Raw genomic sequence first — 20488 nt, forward strand, 5'->3', positions numbered from 1 at the left:
AAAATTTTGCAGGAAGGTTTTGTGGTCAAATGCAAACCAAAAGTATACATGATATGGACCTAACCCCCAGGGACCTGAGGAACAGGCCAAAAGGGGAAGGGGTAAAATTTACTGTAGTTTCTATACAGAAACAATACTTTTGGGTATATTTTGCTTATTTTCAGTGGGATATAATTCAAACTTCGTTTGAATTATCATCATGTGATTGCCATTTGATGTTACGGAAATCAATATCCTGACTCATTCCAAGGGCCTGAGGGGAGGGGCCAAAAGGTGTCAAATTGGATAACATTTCATTAATCCCCTTTTCCAGACTAAGATAGGCGCGAATCAAATACTCTCTGTGAATGGAAAGATCGTGAGGTGCTTTATCAAAACTGTGAATGTCTCAGCATGTTTAAATTTGATATAAAAGATCTCTGATTCAAGGGAAAAAGGTATAAATAAAAGGTACGGCCACACTTTTTGCAGGGAGCCGGGTCCAACCGGAGTATATAAACATGTACATATAAGGTGGCAGTACCCAAATCGGATCGGTACCCAAATCGGATCACTTTTTGCAAAATTACTTATAAATAAATAAACGTGTCAACAAGCCAGTTATAACAATGATGTAGTCTTAGCATAGATAGCCATGCACCATTTTGTATCTACAGATGATTAGTTTTTAAGTTCAAATAGCGCAAGAAAACGTAATTCAAACTCAAATGTCAATGTTTTAATTACGTTTTAAAAAAATGGCGCTTGCGATGACTATGCACTCTGTTTTGGACTATAGGAATAAATTCACGCTATAGAAATACTTTTTGTCATATAAATTCTAAAGGTCATCATAAAATGTTAATATGCTGACAAAAAAATATTCATTTGAAGCGTACGATACTGCAAAATTCAAGCCATGATCCGATTTGGGTCCCGACATTCACAAAAAAACGGAGACGCTGATTGGTGACTTCAGAGCGTTCTATAAATATCTCAAGTGAGCCCCGGGTGCTAATTTCGTTTGTGAGAACACCCATCGATATTTTATTTTTGAAACAACCGTAAATGAATATAATTCCTCCTCAGATTTTTCAATGAATTAATAAAATGATGGTTTGGTGATCCGATTTGGGTACTGTCACCTTAGAGTACTATTTGAAATATTTTGAATTAAACATAAAATATAAAAGCCAAAATGACCTTAATTCTTAAGGCTGCTAGGTTTGTTTTATGCACAAAGGATTGCTGTTAAATGTTTATCTATAAAAAAATAAAAAATAAAAAGAGAAACTGTACAAGAAAATAAAATCTTATTTTGACTTATTATATAGTAGTATATATAAGACAATCATCAATATTATGTATATGCATTCTTTGAAAATAAAAAATATTAGGAAGGAACAAAAATATTTAACTCGAATAAAAAAGAGAGAATGATTGTATTAGATATGTGAGTTTTTATGATTGCTGTAGAGGTGATAGTTGTTGTTCAGCTTAGAATATCTCCACACAATCGGTTAATTATCAGTAAATGCTGCTGAAGCTGTCAAGTGACCATCTGTCCACCTGATAATTGACACTAATGGCCATTACCACTGTTGACCAAACACTGCTGGTACGGGATTGGCAGCCGTGGACCATTATTGGCTTCTATCATAGCTGTAAAGTACCCATCACACACTTTACATAGACCCTTCAACATCTCCAGGTTGTCACGAAAATGTCAATGGTTGTCCCATTACATGTCCAGCAGCTTAAAAGTGGAGTGTAGGGTCATGATTGTCTTGAGATTTCTGTTGTTACCGTACCAGGTATAGTCCCCTTACCATACTAGGTATAGTCCCCTTACTGTACCAGGTATAGTCCCCTTACTGTACCAGGTATAGTCCCCTTACTGTACCAGGTATAGTCCCCTTACCACACCAGGTATAGTCCCCTTACTGTACTAGGTATAGTCCCCTTACTGTACCAGGTATAGTCCCCTTACTGTACCAGGTATAGTCCCATTACCATACCAGGTATAGTCCCCTTACCATACCAGGTATAGTCCCCTTACTGTACTAGGTATAGTCCCCTTACTGTACCAGGTATAGTCCCCTTACTGTACCAGGTATAGTCCCATTACCATACCAGGTATAGTCCCCTTACCATACCAGGTATAGTCCCCTTACTGTACTAGGTATAGTCCCCTTACTGTACCAGGTATAGTCCCCTTACTGTACCAGGTATAGTCCCATTACCATACCAGGTATAGTCCCCTTACCATACCAGGTATAGTCCCCTTACTGTACTAGGTATAGTCCCCTTACTGTACCAGGTATAGTCCCCTTACTGTACCAGGTATAGTCCCATTACCATACCAGGTATAGTCCCCTTACCATACCAGGTATAGTCCCCTTACTGTACTAGGTATAGTCCCCTTACTGTACCAGGTATAGTCCCCTTACTGTACCAGGTATAGTCCCATTACCATACCAGGTATAGTCCCCTTACCATACCAGGTATAGTCCCCTTACTGTACTAGGTATAGTCCCCTTACTGTACCAGGTATAGTCCCCTTACTGTACCAGGTATAGTCCCATTACCATACCAGGTATAGTCCCCTTACCATACCAGGTATAGTCCCCTTACTGTACTAGGTATAGTCCCCTTACTGTACCAGGTATAGTCCCCTTACTGTACCAGGTATAGTCCCATTACCATACCAGGTATAGTCCCCTTACCATACCAGGTATAGTCCCCTTACTGTACTAGGTATAGTCCCCTTACTGTACCAGGTATAGTCCCCTTACTGTACCAGGTATAGTCCCATTACCATACCAGGTATAGTCCCCTTACCATACCAGGTATAGTCCCCTTACTGTACTAGGTATAGTCCCCTTACTGTACCAGGTATAGTCCCCTTACTGTACCAGGTATAGTCCCATTACCATACCAGGTATAGTCCCCTTACCATACCAGGTATAGTCCCCTTACTGTACTAGGTATAGTCCCCTTACTGTACCAGGTATAGTCCCCTTACTGTACCAGGTATAGTCCCATTACCATACCAGGTATAGTCCCCTTACCATACCAGGTATAGTCCCCTTACTGTACTAGGTATAGTCCCCTTACCACACCAGGTATAGTCCCCTTACTGTACTAGGTATAGTCCCCTTACTGTACTAGGTATAGTCCCCTTACCATACCAGGTATAGTCCCCTTACCACACCAGGTATAGTCCCCTTACTGTACCAGGTATAGTCCCCTTACTGTACCAGGTATCTTGATCTTAATCTTGATACCTTACCATGCCAGGTAAATTATAACACCTTCCTATACCTGGTAAATCTTGATACCTTACCATGCCAGGTAAATTATAATACCTTCCTATACCAGGTAAATCATGGTTTACTTGTGATACCAGGAAAATTATAGTGCCTGCCATGTCAAATACACAAGGCTCTGAACCATACAACATAAAAGGTTACTCATCCTAAATAACTGGTAAGAAAAGATGTTTCACAGCCTATACCAGATAAATGATGCTTATTGCCGTAATTAAATAAGCTTACTTACCATGACAGATAAACCATGCTCACCCACCGTTCTAGGTAAATATTGGCTTGTTATACCATTCTAGATAAGTTACAGTACCCCCACCAACTAACATATGATATTGTAATTCAGACAGGAAGACATCAGATTTTGTCATTATTAGTCATGTATATAGCATGTAAGAATGGATTTTCTGTTGTGGTTTATTTATCTACAGGTGTAATAACACCAATGGAGACATATCACAGCAAAAACCACAATCAATCCATTTGTTAATTAAGATGTACAATATTGAGTCTAGACAAAGTTTACAATCTAGACAAAGTTCACAATCTAGACAAAGTTCACAGCCTAGACAAAGTCCACAGCCTAGACAGCCTAGACAAAGTTCAGCCTAGACAAAGTTATGTCCAGACAAAGTTCACAGTCTAGACAAAGTTCACTGTCTAGACAAAGTTCACAATCTAGACAAAGTTCACAGCCTAGACAAAGTTCACAGTCTAGACAGCCTAGACAAAGGTCAACCTAGACAAAATCATGTCCAGACAAAGTTCACAGTGTACACAAAGTTCACTGTCTAGACAAAGTTCACAGCCTAGACAATTTTCACAGCCTAGACAACGTTCACAGCCTAGACAAAGTTCACAGTCTAGACAGTCTAGAGAGCATAGACAAAGCTATGTCCAGACAAAGTTCACAGTCTAGACTGTCTTGACAGCCTAGACAAAGTTCACTGTCTAGACAACGTTCACTGTCTAGACAAAGTTCACAGTCTAGACAGCTTAGACAAAGTTCAGCCTAGACAAAGTTCAGCCTAGACAAAGTTCAGCCTAGACAAAGTTCAGCCTAGACAAAGTTCAGCCTAGACAAAGTTATGTCCAGACAAAGTTCACAGCCTAGACAAAGTTCACAGTCTAGACAAAGTTCACAGTCTAGACAGCCTAGACAAAGTTCACTGTCTAGACAAAGTTCACTGTCTAGACAAAGTTCACTGTCTAGACAAGGATCACTGTCTAAACAAGGTTCACTGTCTAGACAAAGTTCACTGTCTAGACAAAGTTAAGTCCAGACAAGGTTCACATTTTAGACAAAGTTCACAGCCTAGACAAAGTTCAGAGTCTAGACAAAGTTCACAGCCTAGACAAAGTTCACAGTCTAGACAAAGTTCACAGCCTAGACAAAGTTCACAGTCTAGACAAAGTTATGGCCAGGCAAAGTTCACAGCCTAGACAAAGTTCACAGTCTAAACAGAATTCACTGTCTAGAGAAAGTTCACAGTCTCGACAAAGTTCACTATCTAGACAAATTTAACTGTCTAGACAAAGTTCACAGTCTGGACAGACTAGACAAATTTTACAGACTAGACAAAGTTCACAGCCTAGACAAAGTTATGTCCAGACAAAGTTCACAGTCTAGACAATTTTCACAGCCTAGGCAAAGTTCACAGCCTAGACAAAGTTCACAGTCTAGACAAAGTTATGTCCAGACAAAAATCACAGTCTAGACAAAGTTCACAGCCTAGACAAAGTTCACAGTCTAGACAAAGTTATGTCCAGACAAAATTCACAGTCTAGACAAAGTTCACAGCCTAGACAAAGTTCACAGTCTAGACAAAGTTATGTCCAGACAAAAATCACAGTCTAGACAAAGTTCACAGCCTAGACAAAGTTCACAGTCTAGACAAAGTTATGTCCAGACAAAATTCACAGTCTAGACAAAGTTCACAGCCTAGACAAAGTTCACAGTATAGACAAAATTCACAGTCTAGACAAAGTTCACAGTATAGACAAAGTTCACTATCTAGACAAAAATCATTGTCTAGAAATAGTTCACAGTCTAGAAAACGTTCACTGTCTAGACAAAGTTCACAGTCTCAACAAAGTTCACAGTCCAGACAAAGTTCAGCCTAGACAAAGTTCACTGTTTAGACAAAGTTCACAGTCTAGACTGTCATGACAGCCTAGACAAAGTTCACAGTCTAGACAGCCTAGACAAAGTTCACTGTCTAGACAAAGTTCACAGCCAAGACAAAGGTCACAGTCTAGACAGCGTAGACAAAGTTCACAGTCTTGACAGCCTAGACAAAGTTCACAGTCTTGACAAAGTTCACAGTCTTGACAGCCTAGACAAAGTTCACAGTCTAGACAAAGTTCACAGCCTAGACAAAGTTCACAGTCTAGACAGTCTTGACAGCCTAGACAAAGTTCACAGTCTAGACAAAGTTCACAGTCTTGACAGCCTAGACAAAGTTCACAGTCTAGACAAAGTTCACAGCCTAGACAAAGTTCACAGTCTAGACTGTCTTGACAGCCTAGACAAAGTTCACAGTCTAGACAAAGTTCACAGTCTTGACAGCCTAGACAAAGTTCACAGTCTAGACAAAGTTCACAGCCTAGACAAAGTTCACAGTCTAGACTGTCTTGACAGCCTAGACAAAGTTCACAGTCTAGACAAAGTTCACAGTCTAGACAAAGTTCACAGCCTAGACAAAGTTCACAGTCTAGACTGTCTTGACAGCCTAGACAAAGTTCACAGTCTAGACAAAGTTCACAGTCTAGACAAAGTTCACAGCCTAGACAAAGTTCACAGTCTAGACTGTCTTGACAGCCTAGACAAAGTTCACAGTCTAGACAAAGTTCACAGTCTAGACAAAGTTCACAGCCTAGACAAAGTTCACAGTCTAGACTGTCTTGACAGCCTAGACAAAGTTCACAGTCTAGACAAAGTTCACAGTCTAGACAAAGTTCACAGCCTAGACAAAGTTCACAGTCTAGACTGTCTTGACAGCCTAGACAAAGTTCACAGTCTAGACAAAGTTCACAGTCTAGACAAAGTTCACAGCCTAGACAAAGTTCACAGTCTAGACTGTCTTGACAGCCTAGACAAAGTTCACAGTCTAGACAAAGTTCACAGTCCTGACAGCCTAGACAAAGTTCACAGCCTAGACAAAGTTCACAGTCTAGACAAAGTTCACAGTCTAGACAAAGTTCACAGCTTAGACAAAATTCACAGTTGAATTTAAAAATATAATTATGTAACAAAAATGTGATGGAAAAATGGTATCGTGGTATTTACCAGACATATTGATGTACAATGTAACAATGATGTACATTGTAATTGTTTACCTATATACAGGTACTGTTATTTACCAGACATGCTGATGTACAATGTAACAATGATGTACATTGTTATTGTTTACCTATATATAGGTACTGTTATTTACCAGACATGCTGATGTACAATGTAACAATGATGTACATTGTTATTGTTTACCTATATACAGGTACTGTTATTTACCAGACATGCCGATGAGAGATAAAACAATTGGTACTGTGACAGCAACACCTTATATATTTCAGACCCTACCCAAAGATGATCAGAAGTTGCGGACATTACTGGGTGGTGTTCTGTATGCCTACGAGCTCCCCCCACCTGAGGACATCAAACCCCTTACTGTAGAGGAGGAAAAGTGCAGTAAAACAAAGAGCAGTTTGGGGCTGAACGACATACAGAGGGGACTCACAAAAGGTGAGGGAAGTTTTAAATTAATTGATTTAAACAAACTAAAGATGAAACTGATCTTAAGCTTAACACACCGATAGGGCTCAGTAAAACTGGGGGAAGTTTGAAGCTTGTTGACATAACAGATGAAGCTATATGGGGCTCCATGACATACAGATAGGGCTCAATAAAGATGTAGGTAGTATGGGGCTCCATGACATACAGATAGGGCTCAATAAAGATGTGGGAAGTATAGGACTCCATGACATACAGATAGGGCTCAATAAAGATATAGGCAGTATGGGGCTCAATGACAAACAAAGAAGTCATGATTAATATTAGTGCAGTTTGGAGCTCAATGACATACAAATAGGGATTGCTTGTGAGTGTAGTTTTAAGAACCTAGCTACACATTGAAGTGCTTGTTAAAGAATTTGTAGTTAAAAAGAACATGGGGGCCTGATAAGGAAACTTTCTGTTTTGTATTTTCACTATTTGTAATTCCTTAAACAATACAACTTGACTTTATTTTGTTCCAGCCAAAGTCCAGGCAAAGTTAACCAATGGCAATGTTCCTTCAATGAGTCTGTCTACAAGTTCAGACATTGGGTCACTGTCCACTGGAAACACACCGTCACATTCCCGTAACCCTAGCGATGCAGGAATGATGGGAAGTCTGAACGGAACACCAGAAAACAACAACAGTATGGCTCGCTCTATAGGTGATCATCTCTTTAAAGGATTCGTCATCAGCGTCCACAGGAAAATGGTGAGTCTCTTATTAGGGAACTGATCATCAGTGTCCACAGGAAAATGGTGAGTCTCTCATTAGGGAACTGATCATCAGTGTCCACAGGAAAATGGTGAGTCTCTTATAAGGGAACTGATCATCAGCGTCCACAGGAAAATGGTGAGTCTCTTATTAGGGAACTGATCATCAGTGATTGTCTGCGTGGTTCGCGTTCTGACTTGACTTTAACTGATTGTCTGCGTTGTTCGCATTCTGACTCGGCTTCAACTGATTGTCTGCGTGGTTCGCGTTCTGACTTGACTTTAACTGATTGTTTGTGTGGTTCGCGTTCTGACTTGGCTTTAACTGATTGTTCGTGTGGTTCGCGTTCTGACTCGGCTTTAATTGATTGTTCGTGTGGTTCGCGTTCTGACTCGGCTTTAACTGATTGTTCGTGTGGTTCGCGTTCTGACTTGACTGTTACTGATTGTTCGTGTGGTTCGCATTCTGACTCGGCTTTAACTGATTGTTCGTGTGGTTCGCGTTCTGACTCGGCTTTAACTGATTGTTTGTGTGGTTCGCGTTCTGACTCGACATTAACTGATTGTTCGCGTGGTTCGCGTTCTGACTCGGCTTTAACTGTTTGTATGCGTGGTTCGCGTTCTGACTCGGCTTTAACTGATTGTTCGTGTGGTTCGCGTCACATCAGTTATGGATCAGAAATCTAGTACATATTCTTCATATCTACCAGTATAATTTATGCAATCTATAAATAGATATTTGTGTGTGTATATTTTCGGGCTAATTAAAACATGAACATTACTACACGGTGAAAAATTCAGGACAATAAATGGAACTGTTGATCCTGTTCTAGGTATCAAGAAGGTAGTATGCAATAAACATTTGTTAACTTTTATCCGTAGATGAACGAAAAGAATAATGAACCACAAAAAGTTTGAATTTGAATAAATATAAAATAGTAAATTAAAAAGAAATGTAGATTTGATCAAATTTTACTCGTAATGTACCTATAGACCTTTGATAGATATTAAATCTTCTTCCTCTACAATTATTTTTCAGAACCTGATGGACGTATACTTCCTGTCCTCTCAGAAGACACGCCCATGTTTGTTCGGGACACCAATTATCCTTCCATGTTCTGAGAAAACCAACAACCTTGACCTTTATCAGTTTGTGTGGACTCAGGTGTCCCGCCTAGTCAGCCCCCTACCCCCCTCAGAGGCCAAATCAGCAAATCATGCTCAGGACTGGTAAGTATTTCCCCTGCGACCCCCTTCAACCCCTACGACCCCTACCCCCTTCAGAGGCCATATCAGCAAATCATGCTCAGGACTGGTAGGTATTTCCCCTACGACCCCCTTACCCCCATTAGAGGCCAAATCAGCAAACCATGCTCAGGACTGGTAGGTATTTCCCCTACGACCCCCCTACCCCCTCAGAGGCCAACTCAGCAAACCATGCTCAGGACTGGTAGGTATTTCCCCTACGACCCCCTTCAACCCGTACGACCCCCTTACCCCCCTCAGAGGCCAAATCAGCAAACCATGCTCAGGACTGGTAGGTATTTCCCCTACGACCCCCTTCAACCCGTACGACCCCCTTACCCCACTCAGAGACCAAATCAGCAAACCATGCTCAGGACTGGTAGGTATTTCCCATACAACCCCTTTACCCCCATCAGAGGCCAAATCAGCAAACCATGCTCAGGATTGGTAGGTATTTCCCCTACGAACCCCTACCCCATCCCCTCCCTTTACCAAATCAGGGTCCAAATTAAGAAACATTTACCATACTGATAGATATCATCCCAATCCATAATTCACTTTAACCCAAATCTACTCTGCACCTGTTCCCAGCAAGTTATTTCAACATTTGAAGTTTCTGAGTTTGTAAACATTGTAGATTTATTGAGGTAAATATAATACCATTTTTTTTTTTGCATAATGTCAATAATTTTTCGGATAATGCCTCTGCAAGGTTTACTTATATTGATGTAGTGAGTGTATTTAAATGTGGTTGTTGTAGTGACGACAGTCTTGGTTACGAGTACCCGTTCACGCTGAAGGTGGTACAGAAGGACGGCCTGACGTGTGCCTGGTGTCCCTGGTACAGGTAATACTGTCTTATTTGTTGAGTGTGTTATACATATAGTTCAATCTTAGGAAGACTTAGTGTATCATATAGACTAAAACATCATCAACAATGCAAATAAAGATGATCATCGTTAACAATTTCTATTGCCTGCAAATGGCCCCAAGACTTTAAAAAGTTGGCGATGATCACTAATATCTGCCATGTTGATGATATTTAGTCTGCATCTATATGTATCTATGAGGTGGAGAGTTGTTTGCTTGTCTGTAGTAGACTTAGATAGAAGTTACACATGGAGCGGCTGTAGTAGACTTAGATAGAAGTTACACATGGAGCGACTGTAGTAGACTTAGATAGAAGTTACACATGGAGCGACTGTAGTAGACTTAGATAGAAGTTACACATGGATCGGTTGTAGTAGACTTAGATAGAAGTTACACATGAAGCGGTTGTAGTAGACTTAGATAGAAGTTACACAAGGAGCGGTTGTAGTAGACTTACATAGGATTATATTTAGTCTGCATCTATATGTATCTATGAGGTGGAGAGTTGTTTGCTTGTCTGTAGTAGACTTAGATAGAAGTTACACATGGAGCGACTGTAGTAGACTTAGATAGAAGTTACACATGGATCGGTTGTAGTAGACTTAGATAGAAGTTACACATGGAGCGACTGTAGTAGACTTAGATAGAAGTTACACATGGATCGGCTGTAGTAGACTTAGATAGAAGTTACACATGGATCGGTTGTAGTAGACTTAGATAGAAGTTACACATGAAGCGGTTGTAGTAGACTTAGATAGAAGTTACACATGGAGAGGCTGTAGTAGACTTAGATAGAAGTTACACAAGGAGCGGCTGTAGTAGACTTAGATAGAAGTTACACATGGATCGGTTGTAGTAGACTTAGATAGAAGTTACACATGAAGCGGTTGTAGTAGACTTAGATAGAAGTTACACATGGAGCGGTTATAGTAGACTTAGATAGTAGTTACACATGGAGCGGCTGTAGTAGACTTAGATAGAAGTTATACATGGAGCGGCTGTAGTAGACTTAGATAGAAGTTATCTATAACTGCTCAGTTTTGTGATACAGATACTTCTGGGACTGATTTTCAGTTTTGTGATACAGATACTTCTGGACCTGATTTTCAGTTTTGTGATACAGATACTTCTGGGACTGATTTTCAGTTTTGTGATACAGAGACTTCTGTGACTGTTTAAAGTTATGTATAATTCAATGTTCTAGTGATACATGAAATCATGATTGATGCAAGAAATTATGCCAAAATGGATATCACATGAAACTTAAGCTATTTATGGTAACATAAGGTCAATGTTTGCTTTACTTAATAGAATTTATATCAGTATCGCTTGTTCTGTTACCTAATGATATTATGCTGATAAAGATAACATGCACAAATTATTTATGATTCGTTCTCACAATGATAATTTTGAGATTTTACCATCCATAATTTTTCTGTGACTTAGGTTTTGCCGAGGATGTCGACTTGAATGTACAGCGGATCCTTTTAACTTTGGGAGTTCATTTATAGCCATTGATTGGGAACCCACAGCACTCCATCTTCGCTACCAAACCTCACACGAAAAAGTGAGTTGTAACGAAACAGGGCTGCAAGGTCAGCTGCTTGTGACAATAATCGTTGTCAAGGTTTCATCCCTTTCTCATTCAATGATATTGTAATCATTCTGGTACTTGTTGGTCTTACTGTAAATTTTGAAGAAATTGCTAATGATATTTGTTTGAAGTTTTTGAATCCTTTCATTTGACTATAGCTTACATGAGTATGTTTGTGTTATTTTCTTCTTATGGCCAAATCCTCCTGCAATATTATATGCTGTTAAAAATGTATTTTCTAAGTTTTGCTGGGTAGTTTCTTTCGTGGATTGAAGCCATTTAGAAAAACTACATTAACATAAATTGTGCGAGTGCAAACAGCTAGCATCTGCTCTGTATATAATTTGAGATATGTGTATAGTTAAAGAAACCTACAGTACTGTGAGAATTTACTTAACTTTCAACAAAGCTAAATATTTAATAAAATAATTCAGTATTGATTGCGCAATATTGTTCATGCCTATAGGCATACCCCCTAGCTACATAAATCAGTAACCGCTATAACTACTTCAGGTTTGATCACTCCTGAGGCACTAGATGAACTTTCAGGGTTGATCACTCCTGAGGCACTGGATGAACATTCAGGGTTGATCACTCCTGAGGCACTGGATGAACATTCAGGTTTGATCACTCCTGAGGCACTGGAAGAACATTCAGGTTTGATCACTCCTGAGGCACTGGATGAACATAGCTGCTACTGTAAACTGGGAAATATTCGCCCAGTCAAACTTTTGCCCTTTACTCATGAAATCAATTTTCACCAAGTGTGATTTTCACTTTCCAATACTATGTTCACAGCAATGATAAATTATAGTAAAAGGTTAAACATTAAACTGCAGCAAACATTTCCCGGTGTACATTCTCACCTTAGTCTGATAAACCTCATCACCAGGCCTAATTTGTTAGGGATGCTGTATTTACTACCTTTTTCTGTAGTTATGGGAGGAGCACAGTAGTGTAGAGGAGAGTCGCCGGCGACAGACAGAGCCGATAGACCTGGATACGTGTCTCCAGGCATTCACCAAGGAAGAGGAGCTCGGTGAGGAGGAGTTGTACTACTGCTCCAAGTGTAAAAAACATTGTCTGGCTATCAAAAAACTGGATATTTGGCGATTACCCCCAATACTGGTGAGTACTTAATAGTACTTGTAGTGTTAACTTTGTTAGTTGTATTGATAACTACCTCCTACACTGTGGCAAGTGTCAAAGTACTGTTAATGGGACAAAGATAGACACAAAGGTTTGTTTACAAATTATTAGCTCATCTGGTTCTTCATTTAAACAGCTGAATGGAATTTCACTTAATTTGACTGGAAGCATCCGACGGTGGTGGGGATTCATAATTATACAAATACAGGGGCTGAGGAGCAGGACCAAAAAAGTAACTGTTGAGATCGCAATGCTCAATTGCCTGGCATGAAGAGACAAATACATTCATGCTACTTTGAATACTGTAAGGGTCCTGCCCGCCCTTGAGGGTTTAGCATTGGGTCTTAAACTGGAAAACAGTGGAGATTATCACCCTATAGTCATAACTGTACCAGTTTTGTATAAAGAGATGAACACACTGCTAAGATTAGCCTGGGATCTCACCCTTGGAAACGTTTTTCGCAATGTTTATGAAAATATTTTGCTATGATTGCTTTTCCCAGGTAAGTAATACAGGCTTTCTGGGCCTTTATTATTATTCTGTATTTACTCCACTTCATTTTTGGCATTCAGATTTTCAGTATGAATTCACTCTCCGACTAGAGACTTTACCCACTTCAGGTCTCTTATAAGCTTTTATCACATGTTTAATTCATCCTCCATTTCAGGATAAAAACAAAAACAAAAGAGAACCAAATTGTGATTTTAAAGTATACTGGGTACCATTAGATTTCCAGGAACGCATGGTGTTCCTTGAGCCCTCAGTGTATATCAAGCCTTTCTTGTGCTTTTTTTTTCAGATAATAAACTTAAAAAGATTCCAATTCCTAAATGGCAAATGGGTCAAGTCCCACAAGATTGTCAAGTTCCCTATAGAGGATTTCGACCCTTCAAATTACATTGCACCAACCAGGAAAGCTCACAACAAAAGTCAGAATTCCACCACCACCACCAGTACCAGTATCTCCTCTGATGAGAGCCTCAGCCAAAGCAACCATTGCTGTCAGAATATAAACACCACCACCCACCCAAACCCTGTGCCAAACGAGCGCATGTGGGGCTCCGTCTCCAGCGGAATCTCCTCCGACGAATCAGGTATGTCGGGTGTATTTTTCGTGTTCAGTTTTTAGCTGAGCTGATGCCATGGCGCAGCGTCCGGCGTCTGTCCGGCGTCCGTCAACTTTCCTTTAAACGACTTCTTCTGAAGAACCAGAAGGCATAGAGTCATGATATTTGGCTGGTAGCTTCCTTATATGGAGCCCGACAAAGTTTGCGAAAAAAACAGAATTTGACCTACTTTCAAGGTCAAAGGGGTCAAATATGTAAAAACCTTCAAACAACTTCTTCTGAAATACCAAAAGGATTAGAGACATGACAATTGGTAGGTAGCTTCCATGGAATAAGCCATACAAGGTTTGCGAATAAAAATGGCCTGGACCTACTTTCAAGGTCACAGGGGTGAAATATGTCAAAATTTTCAAACAACTTATCTTTTGAAATACAAAAAAGCCTAGAGATATGACAATTACCTGGTAGCTTCCTTGGTAAAAGCCAAATAAAGTTTGCGAATAAAAATGACCTTGACCTACTTAAAAGGTCATAGTGGTCAAATATGTCAAAATTTTCAAACAACTTATCTTTTGAAATATAGAAAAGCCTAGAGATATGACAATTACCTGGTAGCTTCCTTGGTAAAAGCCAAATAAAGTTTGCGAATAAAAATGACCTTGACCTACTTTAAAGGTCATAGTGGTCAAATATCTCAAAACCTTCAAACGACTTTTTCTGAAATACTGAAATGCCTAGTGATATTGTATTTAAACTCTAGGCTTCCTTGGAATAAGCCAAACAAAGTTTGCGAATAAAAATGACCTTGACTGACTTTCAAGGTCACAGGGGTCAAATGTGTTAAAATCTTTAAACAACTTTTTCTCAATAACGAACCGACATTGGAAGAAGATATATGCCCAATAGCATGCTGGGAGAAAGGGATACCAAGTTTGTTCATATGAATGACCTTGACCTACTTTCAAGGTCACAGGGGTCAAATGTGTCAAACATTTCAAACGACTTCTTCTGAAGAACTGAAAGGTATAGAATCTTTATATTTGGCAGGTGGCTTCCTGGGATAGAGCCAGACAAAGTTAGAAATTGAAAATGACCTTGACTTACTTTCAAGGTCACAGGAGTCAGATATGTCTAATGCTTAAAACGACTTCTTCTGAAGAACTGAAAGTTATAGAAGCTAAATATTTGGCTGGTGACTTCCTGGGAAAGAGCCCAACAAAGTTTGAGAATGAAAATGACCTTGACATACTTTTAAGGTCACATGAAGCAGATATGTCAAACACTTCAAACGACTTCTTCTGAAGAACTGGAAGGTATAGAACATTAATATTTGGCTTGAAGCTTCCTAGGAAAGAGCCCAACAAAGTTTGAGAATGAAAATGACCTTGACCTACTTTCAAGGTCACAGGAGTCAGATATGTCTAACGCTTAGAACAACTTCTTCTGAAGAACTGGAAGATATAGAACCTTAATATTTGGCTGGTTATTTCCTGGGAAAGAGCCAAACAAAGTTTGCTTATGAAAATGACCCAAATTACTTTAGAGGTCACAGAGGTCAACAACATTTTAAAGGATTTGTTCTTAAGAACTAAAAGAAATGGATTCATTAGATTTGGCTGGTAGCTTTTTGGAATAGAGCTAACCAATTTGAGAAGGAAAATGACATTGACCTACTTACAAGGTCACAGGAAAAAATATGTCAAGCAACTTCTGAAGAAGAATCAAAAAGCATAGAATCTTATGATAATATTTTGCTGGTAGTTTCAACAGATGGAGCCAACAAAGTTTGCGAAGGAAATCTTTTTAGTGCAATATAATATTTAATGAGAATATTTTACTATGACTGCTTAAATATTCAGGTGAGCGATACAGGGTCTCTTGTTATCACATAAATATGACAATATACAACACAAAATGAAAGCTATAGAAAGAAAGGTCCCGATAGTGAGAGTTTTATAACATGTTCTTTACCCTGTAGGTTCTGTGTTGGTGAGAGTTATATAACATGTCCTTTACCCTGTAGGTTCTGTGTTGGTGAGAGTTATATAGCATGCCCTTTACCCTGTAGGTTCTGTGTTGGTGAGAGTTATAAAACATTCCCTTTACCCTGTAGGTTCTGTGTTGGTGAGAGTTTTATAACATGCCCATTACCCTGTAGGTTATGTGATGGTGAGAGTTTTATAACATGTTCTTTACCCTGTAGGTTATGTAATGGTGAGAGATTTAAAACATGTTCTTTACCCTGTAGGTTCTGTGTTGGTAAGAGTTTTATAACATGCCCTTTACCTTGTAGGTTCTGTGTTGGTGAGAGTTTTAAAACATGTTCTTTACCCTGTAGGTTCTGTGTTGGTGAGAGTTTAAAACATTGTCTTCACGCTGTAGATTCTGTGTTGATGAGAGTTATATAACATGCCCTTTACCCTGTAGGTTCTGTGATGGTGAGAGTTTTAAAACATGCCCTTTACCCTGTAGGTTCTGTTATAGATGTTATATAACATGCCCTTTACCCTGTAGGTTCTGTGATGGATGTTATATAACATGTCCTTTACCCTGTAGGTTCTGTGTTGGTGAGAGTTTTATAACATGCCCTTTACCCTGTAGGTTCTGTTATAGATGTTATATAACATGTCCTTTACCCTGTAGGTTCTGTGATGGATGTTATATAACATGTCACTTACCCTGTAGGTTCGGTTATAGATGTTATATAACATGCCCTTTACCCTGTAGGTTCTGTTATGGATGTTATATAACATGCCCTTTACCCTGTAGGTTCTGTTATAGATGTATATAACATGCCCTTTACCCTGTAGGTTATGTTATAGATGTTATATAACATGTCCTTCACCCTGTAGGTTCTGTGATGGATGTTATATAACATGCCACTTACCCTGTAGGTTCGGTTATAGATGTTATATAACATGCCCTTTACCTTGTAGGTTCTGTTATAGATGTTATATAACATGCCCTTTACCCTGTAGGTTATGTTATAGATGTTATATAACATTCCCTTTACCCTGTAGGTTCTGTGATGGATGTTATATAACATGCCCTTTACCCTGTAGGTTCTGTGATGGATGTTATATAACATGTCCATTACCCTGTAGGGTCTGTTATAGATGTTATATAACATGTCCTTTACACTGTAGGGTCGGTGATGGATGTTATATAACATGTCACTTACCCTGTAGGTTCGGTTATAGATGTTATATAACATGCCGTTTACCCTGTAGGTTCTGTTATGGATGTTATATAACATGTCCTTTACCCTGTAGGTTCTGTGATGGTGAGAGTTTTATAACATGCCCTTTGCCCTGTAGGTTCTGTGATGGATGTTATATAACATGCCCTTTACCCGGTAGGTTCTGTTATAGATGTTATATAACATGCCCTTTTCCCTGTAGGTTATGTTATAGATGTTATATAACATGTCCATTACCCTGAAGGTTCTGTGATGGATGTTATATAACATGTCCATTCCCCTGTAGGTTCTGTTATAGATGTTATATAACATGTCCATTACCCTGAAGGTTCTGTGATGGATGTTATATAACATGTCCATTCCCCTGTAGGTTCTGTTATAGATGTTATATAACATGTCCATTACCCTGAAGGTTCTGTGATGGATGTTATATAACATGTCCTTTACCCTGTAGGTTCTGTTATAGATGTTATATAACATGTCCATTACCCTGTAGGTTCTGTTATAGATGTTCTATAACATGTCCTTTACACTGTAGGTTCTGTGATGGATGTTATATAACATGCCCTTTTCCCTGTAGGTTATGTTATAGATGTTATATAACATGTCCATTACCCTGTAGGTTCTGGGATGGATGTTATATAACATGTCCATTACCCTGTAGGTTCTGTTATAGATGTTCTATAACATGTCCTTTACACTGTAGGTTCTGTGATGGATGTTATATAACATGTCACTTACCCTGTAGGTTCGGTTATAGATGTTATATAACATGCCATTTACCCTGTAGGTTCTGTTATGGATGTTATATAACATGCCCTTTACCCTGTAGGTTCTGTTATGGATACCAGTGACTACAGTCAGATGAATGGTGACAGTAGGACAGGGGACAGCAGCGAGTCTTCCAGCCTCAGCAAGCCCTGCCAACTGTGTGCAGCCAACCGTGGCAATGACTACTCCAATGTCAAATATAACCTATATGCAATGTCGGTGAGTACAGCTTGAATGTTTTACCACTATGTACATGTTTTCAGCATGATAACAATGATCTGTCTCAATGTCTATATCACCGTTTTCATTTGTCTGGTGCAAAACTTTTGGAAATAAAAGTGGTTTTTCTTAGAATTAGTTTGGATTTTGGAAAGTACATTGTTTTCCTGGCTATTAGAGCTTGTGTTTGCAAGATTCTACTGTGGCTTAACATTATAAATGTTGTAAACAAACAGACATAGTTTCTGTTTCCATATATATAACACAGACAATGTTTCTTGTTGCATTCTTCTTTGTTTCTATTGTAGATATTGTTTACAGTCATGTGTAGTTTCTGTTTCCATACATGCTGATACAATTTCTTAATATAATCTTTTCTATCTCTAGCAAAATATGGTGTTTACAAACAAGCATAGTTTCTGTTTCCATATATATTACACTGACATTATGTGATTTCAGTGCCACACAGGGATACTTGGTGGGGGACATTATGTTGGATATGCAAAGAACCCCAACAAGAAGTGGTATTGCTATAACGACAGCAGTTGTAAGGTAAGAGTATGTATTTTGGCCTTTACAAAAATTGTGTATTATGGATCCAATTGTTGCTTTTATTACTTTGATTCAATCATAAAGAAAAGAAAGACCCATATTTAAAATACCTTCATTTGCATGATTCTTCATATTTGATTAATGATATCTGTAGATTATATCTTACTAAAGGTCTGCCAAGCATAATTTGAGACCAGTAGGTTAGGTCTGTGATTGTAAATACAGCCATCAAATAACCATCCTTTCTGCTAAAAGCCACTGTATGTCACTTCATGCTGGCCACATAGTGTTAAATATTTGAGCCAATTTGAGCAATAAGATAATATCAAAAATATTTTGTCAATAGAAATTTGTCTGTCATTTTTGGCACTGCTAAGACAAAGCAATGGCAGTGTAATGCAATATATGAAAAAAATAAAAGCAGTATAATAAAAACTATCATTGTAGTTTAAGTCTTTCAAAGGAACTATTCATAAGTCCAATAGGTTACTTTTTGGTGATTACAACTGTAGCACTTTTCTGTAAAATAGGAAATTCCATTTCAAGGATTTTAATTTGTTGACATGTTAAAGAACACAGTGCGTTCCATTATTTGAGCAGTTGAGTAAACTAAACATCACCTAAGTGATCATAATATTTCAAACAAGTAAGATCAATTTTATAGATTTTTTTATAAGAAAACAACAAAATAGCTGTGAGTAATTAAAAATATTAATGATTAATTGATTATTAACTCTATTTACCAGGAGATACCTGTGGGTAGCCTTGACACCAACTCCGCCTACATCTTATTTTATGAACAGCAGGGCTTAGATTTTGCCAAATTCATGCCAGATCTAACAGGAAAAGAACCAGATCTTCAGGAGATAGAGGATGAGTTTGAATCAGACTTTAAAAAGATGTGTGTTCTCCAATGACACAGCACCAGTGCTGTACTGTAACCTGCTGTAACTAACCCTGTACTGTAGTAATCCTCAACAGGACAGAGTTAGCCTCAACACTCACATTAAGGAATCAAAAAGTAATTAAGGCAATCCAAATCAAGAAATGTGATTCCTTAGAAATATGTGATGTAATGATTATTGGTTTGAAATGTGAGTCTGTGTGTAGATAAATTTACATGTGCAGGAGTACAGCGGAATCATTGTCTATATAATTCAGTGTTACAGTTTGTGATGGTCATTGTCACCTCATCATTGATATGCAGAACTGTCCTCAAGTTTTCTCACGACGTTATTCTTATCACTGCTATGATATGCTTAAGTTTCAAAGTTAGATACATCCTTCGAAGATGGAGATTTTAATGATGTAGTGTGGCAAGTTTGATGTCAAAGCAGAGCTACAACTAGTGTAAGGACAGAGAATTGATAGATAAACAGGAATTAAGTAAGGACCAGTACAGGCGGTCACTGGGTAGAGGAAGTTACAGTATTATGACACATAGCAGGCCACAGCTGTGAAGAGGAAGTTGTCGCTGTGGAGAGTATATTCTGAAGATAATTAACCAGTTATTATAGGTCACGAATTTGTATACCGTATTACTTTCATTTATACTTCTGTTGCTGTTAGCTATGCTCCATACTTATCTGTGTCAGAACAAAGATGTATATCTCTTACTCACATGTATATGTATATCACCGTGACAACTGTTGCTAACAGTTATATGTGGTTATCACTATGACAACCATTGTTAACAGATGTGTTTGTTTATCACCACAACAATCAATGTCAACAAGAATGTGTGTTATTAGCACAACTACAATAGTCAACAGCTATTTGTGGTCATCAGCATAACAACCATTGTCAAATCATGTCGAATTATCACTATGACATCAGTTGTCAGAAGTTGTGTTTGGTTATCACCATGACAACCAAATAACTGGTTATTTGACTGATCATTATACCATCAACTGGTCATGGTTGATATAGTAGACTGATCATTATACTGTCAACTGGTCATGGTTGATATAGTAGACTGATCATTATACTGTCAACTGGTCATGGTTGATATAGTAGACTGATCATTATAC

At 38.6% G+C, this 20488-nt stretch overlaps 1 protein-coding gene across 3 annotated transcripts in view; it reads left to right on the plus strand.

The window, feature by feature from the left end:
• Positions 1-20482, plus strand: part of LOC110448129 (ubiquitin carboxyl-terminal hydrolase 32-like) — a 90956-nt gene extending 70474 nt beyond the window's left edge. For all 3 annotated transcript variants that reach the window (XM_021494194.1, XM_021494195.1, XM_021494196.1), the window contains 10 exons: positions 6879-7047; positions 7560-7789; positions 8831-9021; positions 9797-9883; positions 11353-11473; positions 12437-12628; positions 13450-13744; positions 17749-17906; positions 18366-18458; positions 19205-20482. In XM_021494194.1, the coding sequence (XP_021349869.1) occupies positions 6879-7047; positions 7560-7789; positions 8831-9021; positions 9797-9883; positions 11353-11473; positions 12437-12628; positions 13450-13744; positions 17749-17906; positions 18366-18458; positions 19205-19375 (1707 nt within the window). In that variant the 3' untranslated portion in view covers positions 19376-20482. The remainder of the gene's footprint in view (positions 1-6878; positions 7048-7559; positions 7790-8830; positions 9022-9796; positions 9884-11352; positions 11474-12436; positions 12629-13449; positions 13745-17748; positions 17907-18365; positions 18459-19204) is intronic.
• The last annotated feature ends 6 nt before the right edge of the window (positions 20483-20488 follow it).

This window comes from Mizuhopecten yessoensis, unplaced genomic scaffold (genome assembly GCF_002113885.1).
Source record: "Mizuhopecten yessoensis strain PY_sf001 unplaced genomic scaffold, ASM211388v2 scaffold3853, whole genome shotgun sequence".
Lineage (NCBI taxonomy): Eukaryota > Metazoa > Mollusca > Bivalvia > Pectinida > Pectinidae > Mizuhopecten > Mizuhopecten yessoensis.